The sequence below is a fragment of the Egretta garzetta genome, unplaced genomic scaffold, assembly GCF_000687185.1.
Source record: "Egretta garzetta isolate BGI_Z169 unplaced genomic scaffold, ASM68718v1 scaffold38, whole genome shotgun sequence".
NCBI classification, from domain to species: domain Eukaryota; kingdom Metazoa; phylum Chordata; class Aves; order Pelecaniformes; family Ardeidae; genus Egretta; species Egretta garzetta.
This window is the reverse complement of record NW_009260667.1, coordinates 3,258,132-3,281,585: the sequence shown is the minus strand read 5'-3', so window position 1 is coordinate 3,281,585 and position 23,454 is coordinate 3,258,132. Positions and strand designations below refer to the sequence as shown.

General features: G+C 39.2%; 1 protein-coding gene across 1 annotated transcript in view; it reads right to left on the bottom strand.

Annotated features, from left to right (window-relative positions):
- Window positions 1-3,268: 3,268 nt before the first annotated feature.
- TMCC3 (transmembrane and coiled-coil domain family 3) overlaps window positions 3,269-23,454 on the bottom strand; it is a 74,057-nt gene continuing 53,871 nt past the window's right edge. The window contains exons 3-5 of the mRNA XM_035901057.1: window positions 8,019-8,917; window positions 6,377-6,512; window positions 3,269-3,571 (exon numbers count right to left, since the gene is read on the bottom strand). Of these exons, the coding sequence (XP_035756950.1) occupies window positions 3,269-3,571; window positions 6,377-6,512; window positions 8,019-8,902 (1,323 nt within the window). The 5' untranslated portion in view covers window positions 8,903-8,917. The remainder of the gene's footprint in view (window positions 3,572-6,376; window positions 6,513-8,018; window positions 8,918-23,454) is intronic.

Below are 23,454 nucleotides of genomic sequence, written 5' to 3'. Positions count from 1 at the left end.
AGAGAAGCGCTGTGCCTATTTACGAATTAGGGTTGTTTCAATTTGCATGAGTAACACTACGCAGCCATTACAGCTTTTTCTGTGTCCTCTGCCAGATACAAAGCCAACATGGAAACGCAGGGCGCTTCTCTTTCCAATTCGGACCCAGTCACATTTTAGCAAGACAGCGAGCAATCTTTTGTAGGCCCATTGATTTTATGTTCTACCTTCAGCTTGCACCGAGGTCATCTTCCAGGATTGTGACAGGATGCCCTTGGAGCAGAAGCCTTCACATCCCCGGGTTGTACCATACCCCCTTCCTTTGTTGTAAGAAAAATGACTAACCTTTCTCCTGCCTGATCTTGAGACTACCTGGCATTACATTTTTAAACACATGCACTAGAACCAGGAGGATTCTCTCTTTAAACACACAACCACGCAACAGGCAAAGGAGTTTTTCTTAGGTAAAATTATTAACACGCGGTATTCCTTTCTTGCACATGTACCCTTTTGAACCTATTTAACAAAGTGCTAGACAAACAGTGTTTCTCAAGTGGCAAGACTAGAAGTTGCCTGTGCAAACTGAATAGAAGAATGGAGATTATAAAAGAGATGGCAAGGAAACACCACAAAGAGTCACAGCTTTCTGAGGATCAGTACCGGGTCTCTTGGGTTTTTGTAATGAATGTATGATCCTGTGGCCTACGGAAATGAGGGGAATAAATAAAGTCGTAGGGCTGATTAGTAAAATGGGTGGTGGAATTTAGGAAAAGACTTCAGAAAGGAAGCGACTCTGAATAGAAGCTCACTCATTGGCTAGAGAAATGGAAAGAACAGACTATAAAAAGACATTATACGCCTTTTCAAAAATTAAGATGGGAACAAATTATAAGAAAACAGTGGAAAAAACCAAGGGGACCTCAGGACCCATCAAAAGGGCATAAAAATAAACAAAGGCAAACCCTTTCTTGTGATATAAAGGCCAGGAAAGAGCTGCTGTTTTTTTCCTTTTAACCTTTCTAACACTGTGGAAGGGACTTCCCTGTGAAGGTAAGTGTATGAGCTGCACTGGTGGAAGCAATCTCCTCAGCTTATGAGCTGGCTGTAAGAGGCAGCTAAGCGCAGGTGCTGGAAGGTGGGGGCCAAGGCCTGTTGCAATGCACGCACACAGTGCCGAAATGGGTTGGGAGACGTGGGAAGAACTGGACAGCAGCAGGAGCACATGCAGCAATTAAGGCAGAGGAGTGTTACGCACAGCACAATACCTCTTCTTCAGGGGTTAATAGGAATACGGGGGTAAAGGCAAAGAGGAGAAAAACCCCAAAAAACCAAGCCATTAAGGAAAAGGAATATATCTGTGGAATAATTCTTCCTGACACAGGCAGGGGTAAACCAATTGGTAAGTTTGGGCTTTATAAAGGCGTATCCCTCTCAGCCCGACTTTTGCTTTCCACTGCACCTTCCCCTGAAGATGAGGCAGGGCTGGTTAGGATAGCAGGGTGTGCCTGATCTGAGCCGTTTCCCATGCTGGCGGAGCCAGTGCAATCCTTCCCAATTTCTCTGTTCAAAGACGTAGCACATATAAAGAATTCTTTAATGATTTTTAAAGTGTTTTAAGTGAATTTTCTAAATGCTGAGTCATATCATGATTTATGCCGTGAATTCTGTCCTTCCTTCAGTCCCTGAAGCCACAAAAATAACAGTATTCACTGTTAATCCAATCGTGGTAAAATGTCAAAGTTCTTCCCCTGCCTCCCCTCCCCCACTCCCTTCCCTCAGCATAAGGTTTTCTGAGTTTCTACACCAACTATTGCACTTGATTAAAAACACACACATCGAGTAATCCCCTCCCTCCCTCCTGTGAAACCAGCGTAACAAATACTGCAACTGAAAGGAAAATCTGTCCTGACAATTATTTTCAAAGCAAGCAACACTGAACATCAAATAACTGGAGACACTGTTGTCGTGAATGGAGAGTGGAAAAGAATTCTGGTTGTGGTGGCTTGGGGTTTTGGGTGGGGTTTTTTTGTTTGTTTGTTTTTAAATTAGAGATCTTATTTTACATCATGGCTGAAAGCCAAGCAGATTTCAGGGAAATATTTTTTTTGCAGTTCTCAAATCAAGCAAAATAAATTCCAGTAAGAAAACAAAACCAACCCCGTCTCCTAGTAGTGGTACTGTATGCTAATACATTATATTCAGGAATGTTTGTCAAGAGAGTCTGCACAGTGTCTGTATATTTACAGTTTAACTCCCTGCTCCCCTGAGGACCTGTTCCCTCATGCTTCTTCCACACCCCTTAATCTGACACAAGCAAGAGAAATCCACTGTACCCAGAGCCCCACCACCCACCTGCTCTGCAGTCAGTCAGAGCACCCCAAGAATGCAGTGCTAACTGAGGCTAACCTAAGCGTTGCCTTTCTGCGTACTCCTTTCCCCTTGCAGGTTGCAGCGCTTGAAGTGAGCGAGTGCTTTGGTCTGCATGCCAATATACCCACCACTCCTTTACAAGGTGGCCTGGAGATCTCGTCGTTGAATTCAGTTCATCTTTGGAAGCCTTATGCCACATTTATGTGTTTCCTACGTGTGATGAGGAACAGTGCCAGGACACAGAACCAGCATTAACTGTGGTCAATAGTCATCACTGGTCTAATTTACAAACAATAAATTCTCTGTGCAAAGGGTTACTACCAGAAGAATCAAGTTTTGCTGGTTCTGAAAACTAGAAGCCCCATATACAAATACCCACTGATTTAGAATCAAGAATTAATAATTAATAATACATATGACTGTATAATTTAGCTTATCATTCTAATTGGATTCAGAGAGAAAATCAACTTACTAGTCTAACAGGGCTGGTTGATACACATTACGGTGCACTCCCTTCCTGATCACGCTCTTTGCACTCCAGTCCAGTAAAAAGCACACCTGACATTTGCAGTTGCTCGGCTCCCTCCCAGAGCATGATACCATCCACGAGAGGAGTGGGTTTGGAAAGCAGAAAACCCACTGGGGATTATGGCCAAAGACTGACATAAGTGAGCAGTTCATCACAGACATCGCCAGTTGGACACAATCTGAACAGGCGACTGACTGCCAACAAGTATGCATTTATGTATTTACACCTTAAAGTCCAAGGGTCTTTGTAGCCTTCCCCATCCCGTCTGCACATTTAAACTGACAAAAAATAATTTGTATACATACAGCACTTAAAAAACAGGGAGGGGAAGGGGAAAAAAAACAAACAAACGAAAAAAAAAAGAAAAAGAGAGCAGCCAGACCAGCAGCTTCATCTTGGTATGATCATCCTTTCTATGGCACAAATGATGTGATCCCAGTTTTTACAAAATATTGCCAGCAGTGTCACTGCGAAAAAAGTGCAAATGATATGAAAACGGCTTTTCATCATAGGAGCAATGAACTTTGCAATAGTAGAAACGCACACTAGGATGACAGTCATGAAGGCCAGGATAACATTTATACATTTCCCCAGGAGCACTTTGGCATTAACCGTCTCGGACTGCTGTGCTTGCTGTTCTTGCTGATGGAGCTCCAGCTTTGAAACCCGGGTCTGGCACGATTCCAAGGCTTCCTGGAGACAGAAAACAGGAATTAGGGCAGCTGTGTTTCCATACACCACTATTCCCGTTTTAGCTGCAGAGCCATCCATCAGCTAGATTGGAAGTGTAATTTATTACAGACTCCTAAAACTTGAATGAACCACCAACTCTTTTAAAAATAAAAGCACATATATATCTGCATGCAGGTATCACTGTCTGCTCACGCATAATCAAGTCTGACAACACTGTCCAAAATGTAGTTCTTACATTTTTCACGCTTGAGGAAAAGTATCATAACTCTAATGTTCATGACAGATAATGTTTCATGCATATACTGATGAGATAAAGTACGGGGAAAGCTGTTGCCATGGCAACTTTCACTGCATTAAAACAGCATCAAAGTTCAGTTTCTTTGTATACACTGTAGAAAACATTAGCATCACAGCAAGCCTGTACTACCCTCATTAAAACTACTTTGTAACACGTACCATTTGGTTTACACCGCCTCCCTGGTCTACATCACTTTTTCTCTCAAAGCCACCCATTGTACAGTGCTGGGATTGAGGCCTCAGTAGGAGATTGCCTTCTCCCTCTGTCAGTGTGAAGGCTCATTAACCTATACCACAAGTGGGCAGCGTGCAGGGGAGATGGTGGAGAAATCTGTGGTGATGCTTTCACAGGATCCTCTCTCTCACATGATATATTCCACTTCACATTTTATTCTAAAGAAAGCAGGCCTTGCTTTCTGCTTGAGAGTGGACTAAAAAATGGTCTTTGAGTAAAATGGTTCCTAAGTCACTAACCCCACACTTAAGTCCTCTCAAAGCAAAACATGGAAAAATTTCCGACTGCTTCACTTACTTGCCAAAATGCCACTTTTTGCTGGAGTTGGGACTCGGGCACTACTATGTAACACAGTGCAAGGCTATAATTTAATGAGACCGATCAACTTCTCATAACCGTACACTGTGTAAAAGAGAAAAATTACGCTCCAGCATCCCTACTTCCTTCCCCACTCTCAAACTCCAAATGTTTTCCTTGCACTGGCAGCAGTGCTCACACTGTAAGCTGATTCAACCCAATCCTCCATGTAAAACCAACCAAACAAAACCACTGCACCCAGAGTTATTTGCTTTCTTTGCCTGGGTCAGTTCTCTCTTCTTTTGGCAAGTTGAACTGGCTTACCATGTGACCAGCCAGTCACCAAAGCCCACGGCACAGCACCTTACAAAAGACTGCTTCCTTTCTCTGTTCTAGGAATTAGTAATGATATAGAAGACACTTCTTAATGGGTGGCACAAAGTCCCTTAGGGTTCATGCATGCTCTCCACTCCACACTAAAGAACTTCCCCAGTCCTTCTTCCACTCTGACCGTATGTTATTCTCAATTCACCTTGTGCTGCTTTAAAGTCCCACTGTAAAAGTCTGATACCTGCAGTTCTGCACTGGGAGGCTGCTCAAGCGTTTTAAAAATGATCTGCCCGCCCCTTAGGGACAGAATGCTGCAAAGTTCAGTTGTTACTTAAAACATCCACAACTTAAATGCTTTTACTCTATTTTAGCTTATTTGCCAAACCCCCAAAGAGAAGGTTTAAACAGGCTCGACTGTACAGAGATGAAAGAAACAAGGCTGTATCGATGTAGCACTTCAATGAGTTTTAAAAGTCTCTGACACCCCTCCAGGGTTCTGCTAATCAGAGAACATTTCACAGCCCTTCTGCTGGAGAGCTCGGGTCTCATTCCGTTTTTACATCCTCAAGATGCCTTCACAGAAAGGAGTCCTGCACAAGAGACCTCTCTTCTTTAAACCCATGGAGGAACCTATGATATGCTTAGATTCAGTACCCTCCCTTTCCCACCCTGTTCCCAGGGTGTTCCTGACTCACATGCCAGTCAGGAAAGAGGGCGATCACCCTGCTGCCCGCACTCTCTTCGTTCAGAAATGTGAGCACAGGGGTGTACAGGACAGGGTTTTTTTGGTTGCTTTGGTTTTTGGGTTTTTTTTTTTGTTTGGGGTTTTTTTGGGGTTTTTTTTGGTTGTTGTTTTTTTTAACCATCTGAGCCAATACAAAGACAGTCTTTGAGCATTCCTCAGCTGTTAGTGAATTTAAACCCAAGGCAAGGCTGAACAACATTTTCACCGTTTTTCACCACGTACTTAGACTTTGGGTAGATATATGCATTATATAAATGCTTATATTGTATATAAATATTCAGATATGTAACTACATGCTGTCAGGACACACTTGTAGAAATTATTACTGGCTTTTGATTGAAGCTAGGCATGACTACAACTGATCACTGAAGTGAACACACCCTACAGCTTTGATTATAGGGGCCACTGTGACCATGGATTAAAACTCTTAAATTATAACTGGCAAATGTACAAGTCTATTTATCCGTTAGCTCTCTTTTTACCTGAAACTCAGTTTATAATAAACCTTGCCAGTGATATGGCTATGTATTGCTGAAAGTCTGAGCAAGAGGTTTGTGTTAGGACATTGCCAAAAATGGCATTTTACACAATACAAGGAGACTCAATTCCTTCCTCATCTGGTGCAAGAAATTAAGACAGGCCATTCTTCATCCACAAGTCTGCCTAGGCTATACCATCAAATCCAGCAGATAAAATTCTGAATCCATTGAAACAAATGGAGATTGCCACCTCTTTGAACGTGCTGAGTTTCATTTTAAAACGGACAAAACATGGGCTTAAATCTTTCCCCAGATTCCTTATATACAAAGATGTAGAAAGATGCAAGTGTTATACAGTACAAGACTTCTACAAAATGTTAGAAGTTTATGAGAAGGAGAAAAAAAAGAAAAAAAAAAAGTACCTGAACATCTCGTGATCGCTCATATGCCTGATAAGCCACTTTCTCCTCTATGCTGGCTAGCTCTTGTTTCAAGTTTGCTGTCTCATGTTGATGAAGATCGGTGAGGTCATTTAACTGGTCTTCCAATCTTTCATATCTTATCAGGAAAAAAGGTCTAAATTTAGTGCATTCTATTCAAGTAATGCTAAATCATGAAAACAATTACACATTTTAAAAGGTAACTTCTTGGTGTACTATGGATTCATCTGACTGGCATTACAGAGCACATAGAGAAATCAGTAAAAACCTTGGAAACTCTCCATAAGCATTTATTCAGCAAACTGAAAGCCTTTTTTGAATGTTCTTTGCTGGCAGTGAGTGTTAAAAAGCAAATATTTGTACATAATTGGCAAATTATATGAACTATAAACAGTGGCTAAGGGTATCCAACTCACATTTTTCCGTTTCTCATTTTTCATTTAGACAAGATATGGTTTCATAAGTAAGCTTGAGCCAGTTAACAGCTCACCAGTGGTGTAAGGAAAAATACATTCCCTGGATCCCCTTCTCAAACACAACTGCAAGGTCCTGCCATTCATTGTACAGCCTGTTCTGGCATGTCTCTGCATGGTAAACCATTTCAACTAAACCATCAGAAAAGTAAAATTTTTTTGGTGAGTTTATAACTTGGCTCAACACAGACAGGCAAACACTGCAGTTGGCACAAAAACGATGGAGGCAAAATTGTCTAGCTGTGGGAACGGTGGCAGGAGGTTTGAGATCTTAACAGCAGCAAGCTGGAGAAAAGGCCACTCTGCCGTCTCCTGAAAGCAAGTCCTGAGTGGAGCAGACCACGTGCTCTGTTCTTCCCTCCCCCATGTTGCCACCTGATATCCAGCCTTCCCTTGTATTTCAAGAAGTGTAAACAAGGGAAACATTAGGTACTGCAATTCATACTGAGTTTTTGCCCATTAGCATAGGAAAGGCTTCAAGAATCAGTGCTTACTTTAACAAGAGATATGACAAATGCGATATAGGTACAGCAGGTGCAAGCCCTCTGTAGAACATATCTCACTTCCCACAGTGGCCGATAAACAAATTAATTGCCAAGTTACAAATGCAAGAGGAAGTTGTGCCACAGCACTTAGAATTACATTTCACAGCCATGGGTTATACCAGAGTACAAAGTGACACTGCATCCACAGATAGCAATGTGTCTGTAGATGTGTATTGGACAAGGCACTCGGGTCTAAAGGGTCATATTTGTCACCTGTAGGTCAGCTCTGCTACACTGTAGACTTATTAGCATTTTCAAGTCACAGTAGAATTCTTCCACCAGTTACAAAACAATTGGCAACTCCTATATGCAGCATTCACATAATACAATATGTCAGTAAGATGTCAGATGAGGGAATTTTCTGGCAAGCCTTCAACAAAAGGCAAAGAACTACCACATCATTTGATAGGAAATATTAATATTCTACATGTATTTTCAATTATTGGAAGGATTGGAACATTTTGGTACCAGATATTGATAGGAATTATCTTTTCCTCTTGCTTCTGAAATACCATACACACAAGCACACACACACATTTACACTTTCCAGATAGCTTCTACACTCATTTCAAAAGCCATTTCAAGAGAACAGTTAAAAAAAAATACCTATATCTTTCCTCTTGTAATGTCTGAGAAATAAAGCCATAGTCTCTTTTAAATTGTGCTTTTAAATTCTCAATATCATCGGCTAATTGTGACTGCGTCTCCTTGATTTCCCTTAGTTCCTCCAAGATCATGGAAAGTTTTCCTTGGCTGTCCAGGGTACTTGCCACAGCAGGACCAAAGGACGTATTCCCATTACTATCTGCTGAGCCAGACGTCCCGCTTGAGCATTCATCATCACTAACATATTTTGGTTTGGCAACAATGGTGGCACTGCCCCCATATGTTCTAGAACTTGTTTCTGGCCGAAATTCATCCAAGGTATTTTTGAGATGAGCAATGTTGTCTGCACTACCAAATTTGTTTCGGATCAGGTTTGCAAACTCTCTAGACTTGCTGAAAACAAAGACAGGTGGTGTCAAGGATACACCCGGCACACCAGACTTGCTGCTCTCTGTTCCATGCCCAGAGGTACGAGACTTTCCATGCTGAATATCTTTCAAGTTATCTTTGGAAGTATCCTTAGTACTTTTGGAAGATCCATTTTGTTCAATATCCTTGAGCTTTTTGTGATACTGTTCCAATTTCTTCTGTAGCTGGGCAATGGAGTGGGCAGATTTCTGGTTCTTTTTCTCAAAAACTTGTTTAATGCGCCCAGCCTGTTGCTTGTCTGCACTGTTTACCAGTTTCAAATACTCAGCCACGTTTCCATCTCGAGCCGTTTGTTCAACTTTGATTTGTTCTGTAACCTTGAGGATTTTCTGTTTCAAGCTATCTGCACTGAGTTTGACTTTGTGAAACTCTAGGACCCCATCTGGTACATCAAAGTTCAGGTTGGTGTCAGAGCCTCCACGGCGAATGTTAAGCGGTAAACTCAGGGTATTCATGTCATGTCTTTCCACCTGAGGAGAGCGAAAAAGAGATAAATGGAATCTGAATTTTACTTTTTAAAACCCAACTTTCAGTTTCCTTTTCCACATGTAATTATGACAGATACACAAGTAGCTTATAGTAGCAAAATAGATATTTCCTCATATAAGGTCAAAGCCATGGGGGGAGGCATGAGACAAGAATGGCCTAACCAGAATAGCTTCATCCCTATCAGCATCTCATGCTAGCCTCTGTGACAAAGAAGGTGTATTTCATTAAAGCTGCCACTACATCCTATCTATAGAGACCGCTTAACACTCTAGCCATAATGGTTTTTCAGAGCTTTAAGACCAGAGAAAACTTGCAGCAAGACATATGTGCACATACATGTCCAGTGACCATCATTCAATCTTTTCCTTGATTAAAAACATCAAAACATCATTCAGCATTGCTGTAAGGCTTGTTTTCTCATCCTTGCACAGCTCTGGCAGCCCTCCTGGAAATTCTCTCCTGTGTTCCTCTTAAAATACAGGCTCAGGAACCAGACATGATTGTCCTACTGTTAATGCCATGCATCATACACAGATTGATCAGGAGAACTATTCTCACCCTGTGTCTATCATGATGGGTTACAAACACAGAGCGGGTAATACAGCTATAAAATTGGATATGTATCTTACCATTTCAGAGACAAGATCATCTCTACTCCTACTTTATATTCTTACCCTTATATTACTGAGGATTACAGTACTTTTTTTTTTAATTTTTCTTTTTCTATTGCACTGCTCAGGGTGCAAACCAGGTAACATAAAGTTCACATTTACCAACATCCAAGAAAAATGGACGCTTGAAAAATGCAAACTGAAGAGTTCTGGAGTTGACAATTTCTTCTGGAGAATATTGGTTAATGGTGACCTTTAAGACTTTAACTCTATTCCAAGGATTAAACCAGTGCTGTGCCCTAATAGCTCTGCACTTTACCAGTTTGTTAAAAATAATTTATATTGAGCCATATGCTTAATTATTAAAGAGGTGCAAGTATTTTTTATAAAGATATGAAAATTTTATATGATTTAATATCAGTCATATGTGTTTCATAGAAAACCCACTTTACTGATGAAATCTCATTTTAATATTTGCACATGACACGTGGATGGCATTCTATATTCAGGGTGACACCTAATTTAACGAGTGACAAAAATCACAAGTGTCAAAACTAACTTCCATTTTTATTGATTTCTCTTTTAATTGAAAAAGACTTAAATATAACTAATAGAAAAAATAGCTTTTACAGATCACTTTTTAAAGCAATAACACTTATAATACTATTGTGGTAGCTACAATATGCATTTAATATACACAAAAACAGTTTGATATAGGATATTTTTATCTTTCAAAAAGCTCAAGCAGCAAAGAAAAGCAATCAAGGCAAATAGCTGAAAAGCTTATATACTAGGTCTGTACCCCGTATTGCAAATATTTCTTTAAATGGATTTACCAAGTCTGGACAAATTCAGTAAAGAAAAAAAAAGCTCAGTATAAAGGAACAGTTTCCTGAAACAACCTAAGACATTTTTGAATAAGCTTTGGCACAGAATTATACTGTAATAAATCACCAAACTGCATATATACACAAGACAGATCCATCACTGATGTCACTCGGGACAAGCTGCACATAATTCCAAGAATGGGTGGGTCTGTCTCTAACCTTTACACAGCATTAAGTGTTTACTTCCTTAGTACAAAATAGTTTAAAAATATATTGTAATAATTGGAAACAAGCCCAAACCAGATCCCTTCTCCCTCATGTCCTCTCCCTCACTGGAGTCTCTAGCAGTCAGCAAGGTCTATCATCACCATGCACACCCTGCCTTCTTGGAACTTCAAGGTCACAACATCAATAGAGATTAAAAAGAACAATAGCATCGAAGGAATACATCTGCTGAAAGTTACATTGCTTTGGGGGTTGAGGAAATCAATTAGCATGTGGCAAATCTACTTCTGAAATGAGTACAACTAATCATAGGGTCAGTTTAAATTCAGTGAAGTTTAGAAAAGAATTGTGTCTAAATTCCTAAAACAATACTATTACTAGTTTTTAGCTTACTGGATTGAGACCTCACCAAGGGTACAGAAAACTAATACCCAAGACATCTCTCTATCTGATTGTATTTGACTAAAATGGCAGCTGTCTTCCTGCCATCGTGATGCAAGGTTGGGTTAAGCAACAGAGGCTCCTGAAATCTTCTCTTGATGTAATACACATTTTTGTTGGTGGGGTGGTTTTTGTCATTTGTTTTTTGTTTGGGTTTGGGGTTTTTTTTGGTTGTTTGTTTTTGTGGGGGTTTGCAGGGGGTTGTTTTTTGGGTTTGTTCTTTTTGGGTTTTGTTGGGGGTTTTTTTTTGCTTCTTTCTTTCTTTCTTTTTTAAAATCAGAAGCGAGCAGACACTGGAGAACCCAGGTATCTCTAGACAAGAGGCCTATCACCTGCCTTCTATCCTGATGAAGTAGAACAGTTTGGCAAAGACCCATTTGCGATTCATGCTTTATAGCTCAACGCTAATGTTACCCCAAGATACCAGAGGTCCAACTTCAAATCCTATCTCAAATCCTATCCCAAAGCTTCTGTGCTGCAACAGTTCCATCTTGAGATGAGAAGAATCATTCTCTGCATACCTTCCTGAAGGACTGTAAACTTAGCTTACACTTCCTGCTGTATCGAATGCCCAGTTCTTTACACTGAGCAGAAGACTGTCAGTAGGAGTCTGGAATGCTACCTCATCTCCACAGGGACTGGTGAGCTCTCCTGCGATGTGGGCTGAAATCCTCCCACACACAGGAGACTGAATGCACATTTCCCTCAAACTACACGAGTGCTCTTCCAGCTACACTACAGGATGAGATGATGAATGCCACCCGCACCATTGTTCTTTCTGTGATTCTCGGGTCACCAGCGCCTCACAAGGACACCAAGATGTTAATAATAAAGTTGTTGAGGGATTGATTTGGTTTTTTTAAGATTTTCATTGTGGCTGCCAAAACAAAGCAAAAATATATATACACACAGTAGAGGCCCCAATAGCCAAAACAACCTATGTGGGACCAGCCGCATTTTTGGAAGTGAGAAGCACTTAAAGAAAAAAAGAATGGAATCGTCATACACCTCTCCTGTCGTGATAACAATTAATAGGGAGCTGGGAATTAGCAATAGATGACAGGAAGCAGTCCTGAGACAAGTGGTAGGCAATGCACCAGCCCAGAGTCTGAGGAAATGCCAGAGACATGTCCAAGATCTGGCTTCTGGGAAAAACAGGGAAAGAACAATTGGCACATGGTTACTGGGATATCCATAGCTGATGTTAGCTTGAAAGAAGAAATGTGGGGCTTGGAGAGACCACTGCATTTTGTGGAGCAATTCACATAGGCACTTTGCTACAACCCAGTTGAGAACTATTTGTAATTTTTGTGCTGGTCAAAGACTAGCTATTAAGAACAGGAGCATAGCAATTCAGCCTTCTTGCCCGCATCAGAGCCAGACACCACGGATGACTAGGCAGAAACAGGTACCTCTCAGAGGCAAAGCAACTTCATTCTGCCCCAACCCCCCTTTTTCTAAGGAGCCAAGCAGATCCCTGGCTGCATGGCCAGGCTGTTCGTACAGCCCATCCCAAGCCGAAGTCCAGACCTTTGAAAGGGATAGCAGATAACTCCTCAGTGCAATGACCATGGCAGCACTGCTAGGAGCCCTTTGTTACACATGAATTGGCAGGTATACTTTCTGTCTTTAATGGCAAGCGGAGGGCAGGGTAAAAGGCAACCTGCCTTTCATAAAGAAGCATTCAGAGCACAATAGTGCTTCGAAAACCCAATCACAAAAGCAAGGATAGGGATTGTATCACAATGATCCACATGTAGGGATCACAATGATCCACATGTATTCTCACCATCTCCAAAACCAAGCCAAACCTCAGATTTGCAGGCCATGCTAACAACAAGCTCAGAGCACAAAAGAGGCCCAAATGCCATGGGTAAGACTGTTGGAAAAGGTTCCAGATGGACAGGAACCGCTGAACGGGCAAGAACATCACGCTTAACAGCCTATCTAGATTGGCCATTATATCCTCTGGTTGCAAAACGCAAAACAGATGTAGAAGGTTATTTCTTCCCCATCTTCAGTGGGATCCATTTGGGAGAAATATGTAGTGAATAGAACATAGAGAGCATGCAGCCCACCGTCAAGCACACATCTCATGGCTGCTCAGATGAGTCACTTCTGTTCCACTGAGTATGTCAATAGCTCTCCACTGACACACAAGAGCTCAGCCACCTATGTTCACAGGTGTCAAACTGAATTCTGCTGGTTATTTCATATATTTTTTAAATATTTTTTTAAAAAGTGGCTGAAAGAAGCACAGAGAAAAAGAATTTGCAAGATAGGGTCATTGACTGCATATACACATCAGGCTCCAGAAAACACACATCTTCGGGTTGCTTCACTAACAGAAGCAAACCATGAAGGCACAAAATGATGTACTTATTCAAATAGGCTTGGTTGAAAGGTGGTTGGTTTTTTCTTTTTGCAAACAGCCTCCTTGCTATCACCAGTCATGGCTGTGCAAGCTAAGCAAAAGCTTACGATGACAATTTAAGTCTATCTTGAAAGACTTTTAGAGGGATATCTGATTAGCGCTTAGAAGAAGAATCCTTTAAGAAACATACAAGATAGGATTAAGGCAGCTCTAAAACGTTTAAGGTTTAGCAATAGCAACAAAAATAATCAGGAGTAATTATCTTATTGTCAAGAAATATACATATACCAGAAGCACAGGGATTCCAACGGGTAAAGAGCATGCAGAGGAGGTTTTTCTTTTAAATTCACTGCTCCTGCTAAAACCCACAGGAGAAGAGTCCTTCATGGAAAGCTTAAAACAGCGCTTAATCATCATAAAAGATTTTAAGTTATATAAAATCAGCCCCCCAAATTGCTGTACAGTCTGTTACAGCAAAACACCTTCTGCTCAAGTTTTTCTAAAGAGCTACTTAACAGTAATATCTACAAGTACCTGCACTTAGAACACAATGCTCATAATCATGCAGAGGGGTGAGAACATAGGAATGGAGAGAGACAGCAAACCCTGCTTCTACTTTTTACCAGGGAAATCAGAGATCCAGGGTAAGTGATTTGTCTGAGACCTCCTGGCAAATGCTGATGGAGTCAAACAACACAGAAGGTTGTTCTTTTACCATCAACAGTTCCTCTATCACCTATCAAAAAGACAAACATTAAGGCTCTAAGGCCTCTCACTAACACACATCAGTTTATTCCAGGTGGTAGTCAAAGATAATCCCAGATACCCTTTGTCAGCTATCTGCACTTCAATATTCAAAGGCTGAGGAGCTTCAACGCTATTTCATTAGTAAGGCATCATAGAGAGGCAGCCCAGCCTGTAGGGCTTTGGACACTTTTGAAAATTTTCCCCATTATGCCAACATGGTCTGGTAATTATAAAAATTCAGTTGTTATACTAAGCAACTTAGACAAGATCTCAGATACAGACTAAGCAACCAAGCATACTAGGCAGGACCTCAGATATAGAACCCACTCGTTCTCTGGGGCAGTTTGGTGATCTATCTTTCCCTCCATTTTAATTATTTTATTAGCACAGAGTTGAGACTGTAAGCACAGGCACCTCAAGAAAGATGTAACTGTGCTTGCAATTTTAGTTTAAGCAAAAAAAAAGTTTAAAATGCTTTAAAAAAGCATATACAGAAGTTCTGGTGTTTCTAGAAAGACAGCTTCTACTCTCTTAGTCTAATTGGATCAATGCCAAATAGCCATGTATAACCTGTGACCCGATTAGCCAAATTCACACCAATGTTGTTTTGCCTCAAATCCTATGGACATGCTCAGTTCAAACTAGGAGTTCCCAGAAATAACCTTTTATCTATTTCTAACTGAAGGACTGAACTAAGGCCAAATTAGCTAGGTCACTGCTTGTGTGTAAGTAAGCCTTTAGATATGGTACTATTTGAGATTAAACCAACAATGGGAGAAGAGAACAATGGGGGGAAGAGGCAATTTTCTGTTTCACTGCTAACACTAGCTCTTTCAAAACCCAACAACATCCACTGAAAAAAAAAAAAAAAGTCTTCCATGTCACAACTCGCACTCAGTCCTGTTCCAGGTTGTTTCACAGCATAAACTGACACGAGCAAACCAGTGCCAATACAAACAACTTCTGTGCCTAGACACTGCAAACCTCAACAGACCTTTATAAAAGCAAGCAAGCTACTTTCCTTGTACTGTCCAGCAGTCATGTTAAAAAAATAATAATAATTAAAAAAAAAAAAATTCATTGTCCTGGCTAGGGAAAACAATACAGTAATGAACTAATACTCAAATTTACTATGTTTACATTTCTTAAGCAGGCAAGAGGTAGGCTCCACACCCCACAGTTAACTATTTTGCTTTAGATCAGTCCCACTCTTTAGATAGGTGCCATTAATTAAGAAGGAGAAATTAAAATACTCTCTCTCAACTTCTTAAATCAAAATAAATGTCACTTGGGTGCATGTTCCTTCTCTTTCAGGTTTCCACAAGAATCTAAGGAAGTACTTGGGAGCCCCAGAGCCACAGGTGCTACACGGGTAGTTCCATCGAGAGGTGCTGGAGAGTGCCTTTCACCTGACACAAATCCCTGGAAACCCAGCCACTATGAATCAGTCTGGGGGTGGCATGTTTTTCAAGAGTGATGCAAGACATTCTTATCTCTTCTTCTAGACTCATTGTTCAGCTCACTTCTAACGTTTCTAATAAGTGCTTTCCCTCCCCACAGTTTTTATGGATTTTCTCCCCCTCCCACTGAATAAGTAGCTTTCTTTTTCTATAGACGTTCAAATAGGCAGCAAGAATTAAATTTTCCAGAATACTGTGAAATACTGTGAAAAGCCAGCTGCTATATATTTTCAATTATTAAACTCTTTTCTATGAATGAGAATTTGATAAAAAGCCAGCCGCATCCCTGCCATGACTAACCACTTCTCATAGTTACAGCGTATGCTTCCGATTTCCCAGCACTTGTGATTTAGAGTGTGCTTTCCTTCGTAACACTCCGTTGTCTAACTTCACATCGGAAATCATCTATTCCATGTTGATAAAGCTACAACAGGTCACCTGCTCCCTCCACCTGGTTCTTTTTCACAGTCAATGCTGAATTTCATTGCTATTCAGATCGTCTAAGCATTTCCTGAAATCCCAACTCCTGGAACTGTATAGTCATACAAGAGACTTCGAGGAAATATTACTAAATTTCTTGCCCTCAGTTACAGAGAAATAACTCCCACAACTAAATAAATAATCAACAACCAACCAAGTCCTCCTTCCCCCAAAACACAGACAATTTAAGGAAATTTTAAATACATGATTTACAAATCTACACACAAAAAAAAAAAAAAATCAAACCCACAACCCAACAGTGATTTTAGAAAGTCTAATTCATGACATCTTATTGCTTTGAGCTGGCAACACTTACATAAAACCTATTTTGTAACAGGAATATTAAGACTTTACAGGGAAATTCTGGAAGTACTATCATTCAGAGATAAAACCACTCTAAATTCAGTAGACTGGCCATCATGTGCAAAAGGCCCAAGACGTGGGTCTTTTGTTTGTTTTAACCATTGCAAAACTTCCATTTATAAACAAGAGAACAATAGCTCCATCACGCATAAGACCTTTTCATTTGCGTTAATGCTGCAGCAGCACATCCTGAGCATATAAACAATCACATTTTGTCCTGTACATGACCTGAGTCACCTACTCAAAGGAGCCTACTTGCTTCTTCCTTTTTTTCTTCCCTCTTCTCTCCACACTGAGCTGATAAAGTAAAATCTCAGACATACATTTCTGCTACATCAGCAGTTCCGCCTTTACACAGGACTTCTAGTTCATTTTTTGATACAAAGGCCTAATCAAAAGATAAGGTCTGCTTCACTACATTATGTGACTAACAACCACAGGCTGCCTAATAAACAGCTTAGAGGTCATTTTTCACTATTATGGAAACTACTGGAAGGCTTACAGCTGTGACTTTGAGCCCTCTTTAAGAAGACTACACACATACCTGATGATATTCCTCCCATCTCTCTTTTAGATACTCGAGGCTCTAAGCTTTGCTTGTCCATTAAGTTCAATACATGGTAGCCCTCCTTCCAGGTATCAAGAGCAAACAAACCAACCTAGTTGAACTTGGAAATGTGCTAACACCACAAGGTCTCTCCTTCCCCTCTCCTCCTCCCCATCCCTGCCCTTACACCTCAGGCTGCTCTCCAGGGAGACCTCCATTTTGAATAGCATTCTATTTACCTCTCCATAATAATTAGTACAGCTCTTGATAAGACAACTTTTATTTTTTAAAGCTTAGTTACTTATATACACAAGCAAACGTTCACTATTTACCACATTACACATTATGAGTGCATTTGTTTGTTCCACACCTGATATCCAAGGTTTGTGTTTGTACCCAATACCACAAATAAGGCCAAAGGCAGAGAATTGCAGGGAGACTGGGCCACCAAAATTCAAAAACTTTGGCCACACTTCATGATCTAGATATACTGGAAGAAAAAAAAAAAAAAAAAAAAAAAGAAAAAAAAAAAAGAAAGCAAACAAACCCAGAAGAGAAAGAAGAGAGATGAAAGCTTTTATTTGAAAGACTTAAAAAAAAATGTTTAAAATTATTTTTATTAACAAAACTATTTCATTATGCAAGATAAGGACAACTAAAACTGGAACCACACAGATGCATTATTATACAGGTCATTTGTTATTCAAAACACTGCTGCAATAATGGTATTTTAAGCTACTACACATAACTGATTAACACTGATCTGAAGTGTTAATGGAGAAAACATCTTAATTGCGGTGCAGTAAGTACCAAAATTCTCTGCAAATTCAATGGATTTAACCCTCTACCTCCTCAAGACCACAATAAAGGAACTTTAAAGCATTTTCTTACTTAATTTCTTTTTAAAATAGCAAAAATTTTTTCCTTTAATTTTATTGAAGGGGCAATATAAAGCATTAGGCAACAGAACCAGAGTTTCCTACTCAGGCAGTACTCTTGGCAATTTCTTTCTCCTGGAAGAAACTGAAACATTGTCCACCAGGTTAACATAAGTATTTCAGAGAAGTAAAAACATAATGGAACAAGGTTTTATGCTGCTGTGATTATGCTACTAAACTGGGTCACAGGTGACTATTTCTGCCTAATCAGATCTTGAGAGCCACTACAACAGTCCTCCTTATTCTGGAGGAAATGTCTTCAAATATTATTTGTATTCTTACATACATATATCTTCTTATTTATATAAATGTACGTATATACAAATGATTTTATAAATACTTTTAAAAGTACACATAACATTATTATAAGCAAGTACTAGTGCACAGGAAATCTCATATATAGACACACACATACACACTTATATATGTATATATATAAATAAAGCCATGTTTCAGCTGTTGTGCACCTTCTGGAGAATCTGCTTTTATTATAAGTTTTCCTTAGATCCTAAGAATCAATTCAAATAGTTACAACTAAACATGAATTCCCAAAACACGTAACTTTTCCAGAAAAGACAGACACAAATAGCACACTTTTTGAAGATGACTGTGCCTCTACAAGCGTATCTCCCTGACTCCATTTTGAAGAGGCTCCACGTACACATAATAGCAACACATCAGAGTGAACAACTATCTCAGATAGTTTGTGTACTCTCCAGAAATATGTTTCATGTGGGTTTGCATCCCCCTGTGCAGAAGAGTGCACTGAATTTGACCAACTTTGTGACCGCTCTGATTCCTAGATGGTGGAGGCAGCACCTTCTACTTTCCTGCTTTTCTAGATTTGAATCTTCTTCTGGTGAAAAATATTCAGGAAATTTTACTTGAACTGACAGCTCTAAGGTGATGAAAATTACATTATTCAGCCAACAGACTATCCTTTTTTTGAGGTCACTAGGATGGAAATCATCCTGCTCACTTACAGTCTGCCGAAAGATAAACACAATCACAGAAACATTTCCAATTTCCTACCTGGGCCACAGTTAGCAATGTGTCAATCAACATACCTGCTGCACCAATTGCCTATTTGTTAGTTGCAATGTAAGTCTACAAGACATTTTAAATAAACTCTTAGGTTAAGTGTCTTGAAGGAATCACCATACATTAAAACAATGTCTATAGCATGCGATTTTGAATAGTTTTTCACACAATCTTTTAAAATGTTTATGAGTTTGTACCAGCATGAATAATTTCCTAGAAGAGGTTGAGGGTTTGTTTTTTTAAAAAAAAAAAAAAAAAAATTAATATAAACAACTCTCCCACCAGTCTTTTATCTCTGAACCAAGTTCAGCCAAGACTCTTATTATCAATTTCATTGAATATTCAATCTAATGATTTGTACTTAGTGATGGGTCATCTGCATACTCCATTTTTTCTTTTTCTTTCAATTTTTTTGTATACACCATCCACTTCAAATATTAACACACATTACAGAAGGTATCTCAACCAGTAAAAGAAACTGTATCATAGCGAAGTTCCGCGAGTCACAGAATGGCAAGGGTTGGAAGGGACCTCAGGAGATCATCTAGCTTGCCTAACTGAAAAGAAAATCAAAGATTCACCCAATTAGAGAGGAATAAAACTCTATCATAAAATTTTTATCTAGTCTTAAAAATATTCCTATCTTGAGAACATACTTTCCCAGTTAGTGAGATTTATTAAACTGAATTACTTTGAGATAGCAATTCAAACAATAGACAATTTTGTAAGATAAACTAGGTTAAATTATACTTGTGTCACCATATTACTTGTAACAAAAGTGCTAAATCACAATTTGTTTAAGTTTTAGGGGTAAAGAAAGAAACTTTTTTAAACAACTGCCTTTAATGGTGATTTTGAGAGTATGGCACAAAGCCTCTGATGTAATTTTGAACATGACTGAGTGGTAACCATTATGTATTGCCAGGGTAGTGCTGGCAAATCAAAGCAGACTCTTCATCTCAGAGATGCTTGCAAACTGAAAATACATCTCTGTTTGGCCAGAACTGAAATGTCAAGGGTAGAATGAACTTTCATGGGTACTAAAGGCTCGTTACAAAGCTCACTGCCTTCTACTCCAACTAAAGGGCACATTTGGTGAACATCTCTTTATGTAATATAAATACACAAGAGAATGTGTATTATGACAAAATTTAGGCACAAATTCAGTGCTCAAACTAAATAAAAAACCAAACCAAAACCAAACAGAAACTCCGCTCTCACTCTCTTCCCTCTGCCATCCAACACAAAAACCATTCCCAAATGCAGAACTGCAAAATGAGAATCACAGACAAGAAACAGTAGTGATTTTGTTTAACAGACTACTGGAAAGTGCTCAGAAATTGCACAGCACATGAAACTGCATAGAAGAGGATAGATTCAGTAGAAAAACCTGTGTTCAAATTGGTCTGTCTTAATCTGCTAAAACCATGTTGCTAATCTAATCTAATACAGTGAAATTAAAACCCCTTATCTTAGATACAGTAATTAAGAGGGTGGGTTAATTATTATAGACCAACGTGATGCAACTTTGCTACATTAATATGTTTATGCAAAACAGGGCTCAATGTGGCACAGATCTAGTCAAGAACCACTATCATAGTAGACAGCTAGGGCTAAAAAAGCAACAGCAATAATGCAACAGCAAGAGTCACATAAGAAAATGACAAGCAATGACAGATTTGCAGCCTGTATTGCTTTTACTGTCTTTTCTTGCCTTTGGATAATTGTTATAGGCCCCGTCCTTCATATTCAAGGCCTTTCATTTTTATTATTTTTGTTAAAATGCTATCTAGGAGGACAGAAGGGATTAAGGCCTTCATAGTGTTTTTAGAGTCACAATTTAATTTGGATCTCAGCATTATTAAGGATATCTTGGGTGTTTCATCCTAACCCTTCAGAGTATGTGATGGTGCCAGAGGGATTATTTATTTAATCAAATAGGGCAATACTAACAATGTTAAATTGTGCTGGGATAATGTCTCTCATGTAATGATAAAATTATTCTTCAAACAAGAGAGGTTTACTTTACTGAGATGTTTATATAGCCAGACACCCTAGTAACCATAATTTAGAGTCTAAAGATAAAACAGGCAAACTTGTCAAGTCATATCAATGAGGGCCACTGACTAATCAAACTGAGATGTTTTAGAAGAGGAAACAATATTGTCATTAGACTATTGTAGTACAGTCAACTTCAGATAAATAAAAACAAGTATAGCTTGCTACAGAAATAATAGCTGCACTGACAGTTATATGCTTATTCACTCTAAGTTTGTACGTTTTTCTTTTCAGTTATATCTTTCCTTTTCTTGCTTTTGCTCATCTAATATTTGCAACTTCATCTTTTTATCTGAAATTAGTTTAATCATGTTTTTTATCTGGGATCTATTTTACCTGGTACAATACTTACCAAGATTTACAAAAATTGCTAATCTATGCATTAATGTTTCTTAAGAGTCTGATAAGTGTATGAAAACAATACAAGATGCCTCAGTGAACATTTTGTTATTTTTCAGCTTATTGAAAGTCATTGCCTACCTTACCTAACCACAGAGAATTGGGAGAGCCTCTCTCAAGCCACTGCCACAGTCAAACAGTTGCACTCATCTCATTATAGCATTTCTGTATGAAGCTACAGGCTGCCCAACTCAACTAAGTTTGTTCCCCACGTTCTTTGGCCATTACAGCACAACAGAAACATTTAAAGCAGGATACAGAAGTTCAGTCATGTGCTTCCCTACTTACTTTCCCCATATAATTTTATTACAGCATAAAATACTGCAATAAGCCTGATGGTCTTTACAAAGCAGCTTGTAATCTTAATTCAGAGCATTTAAAAAAGAATATCAACAGAAAATGGCATGTGTTCAAGCTTACATTCAAGCTAAACATAGAGGGTTTCTCAAAAGCACATAAATGCTAGTTGCCAATTCTCTTTTAATGCTAGTTCCTATGTATTAAACTCATACTAGATTTTTCTATTTTTAGAGTTGAGATGTTAGCCGCCTATTCACCAATATGATTTGATTAGAAATGAAGCCACAATCAATATTCTGTTCCTAGCCTGCCTGCCTCTCCTTTGAACTTTCCAAATAGATTCTTTTTTTTTTTTTTTCCTCTCAAGTTTCTATTCAGGCAGTCTAAAAGGATATGCTTTATCACATGGTTGGCTTTGGTGTAAAAGATTTATAAACATATTACCATATTCAGTCATAGCAACAGCACAGAAAAAAAGGAACAAAGCGGAGCTCAGTGGGAAAGGAAGCAGACAAGAGTCATGCTGTCCTTGGAGTCCGACCACAGTTACTGGCACTGCACTGAGCCAGAGCTCCGTACCTGAGCAGGGAGCTGTGCTTGGCTACAGGCTCCGGAATCCTGTAGTAAACAGCCTATCATTCGACACAGGAGACCTCATACCTTTGAAAGAGGAAAAGCACAACAAAACCCAAAACACAGTACTCATTTTAAAAGATCAAGGCATTAGAAAATTGTCTAAATATTTTTTCCCCTTTATCTCTCATTTGGGTATGTCCTTAGAGTAATTTAACCTGCATAAACTACCGTCTATAAATCAGGTATTTAGTGGTCTCAACAGGCCGATGAAGCTCTATATCCACTACTAAACCCTGAAAAATATGCCTCCTGTGAGATTAGCCAAATGATGCTAGCCTAATTACAACTTCCACACAGTGAGTTAATATCCTATACTGTATTACATGTTGAAAAAACATTTTCCAGATACTCTTCCTAAATAAACAGACTGACAAATACACTCACTTTCTGTAGTCAGTTACTTGGCAAGTTTGAGAAACCCATAAATCACACCATAGCTCTTTCACAAGCCAATGGTGTCAACATTTCCTCAAGCAAGTCTCACTTTTTCTTTCAACTACTGCTCTTTGCTCATCCATGAAGTCTGTCATGCCTTGACTTCAATTCCATTATTTCTAAGGAATTCTTTTACCTATTACTTCACTGGAAATTCCACAATGTATGTCCAGGTTTCACAACAACAGACAAGGTAAAAAATTCAGGAGCCACATGGATAGTGGTTAAGTTGGAGACTCCCTTCCCAGAACAACTTGTATTTGATGCTGCGTCAAGAAGCTTTTACTGATACAACTTTGAATTCAAAGAAATAGAAGGTTGTCCAAGAAATTATAGTGCAAGCTGCAATGGAAGCTACTTCAGCTTATGACTTCTAGTTCTTGGTATGTATGTTACAATCAAAGCAGACTGCTGGCAGGTAAAGAAGTGGAAGAAACAGGTTAGAGTTGTCACATTCTATACACAGGAGTAACACGCACCAGCCTAGCTGCAGTTCGGATGTTGGTTCCAAGAGTATCAACTATTTTCCAAAGTCAAGAAAAGTCCTTGCTACCAGCATTAAGTTTGGACAGAAATATTCTTTATAAAGTAGCTCCTGCAGACTTAACACTACTTACACTAAAACAAAAGTTTGGG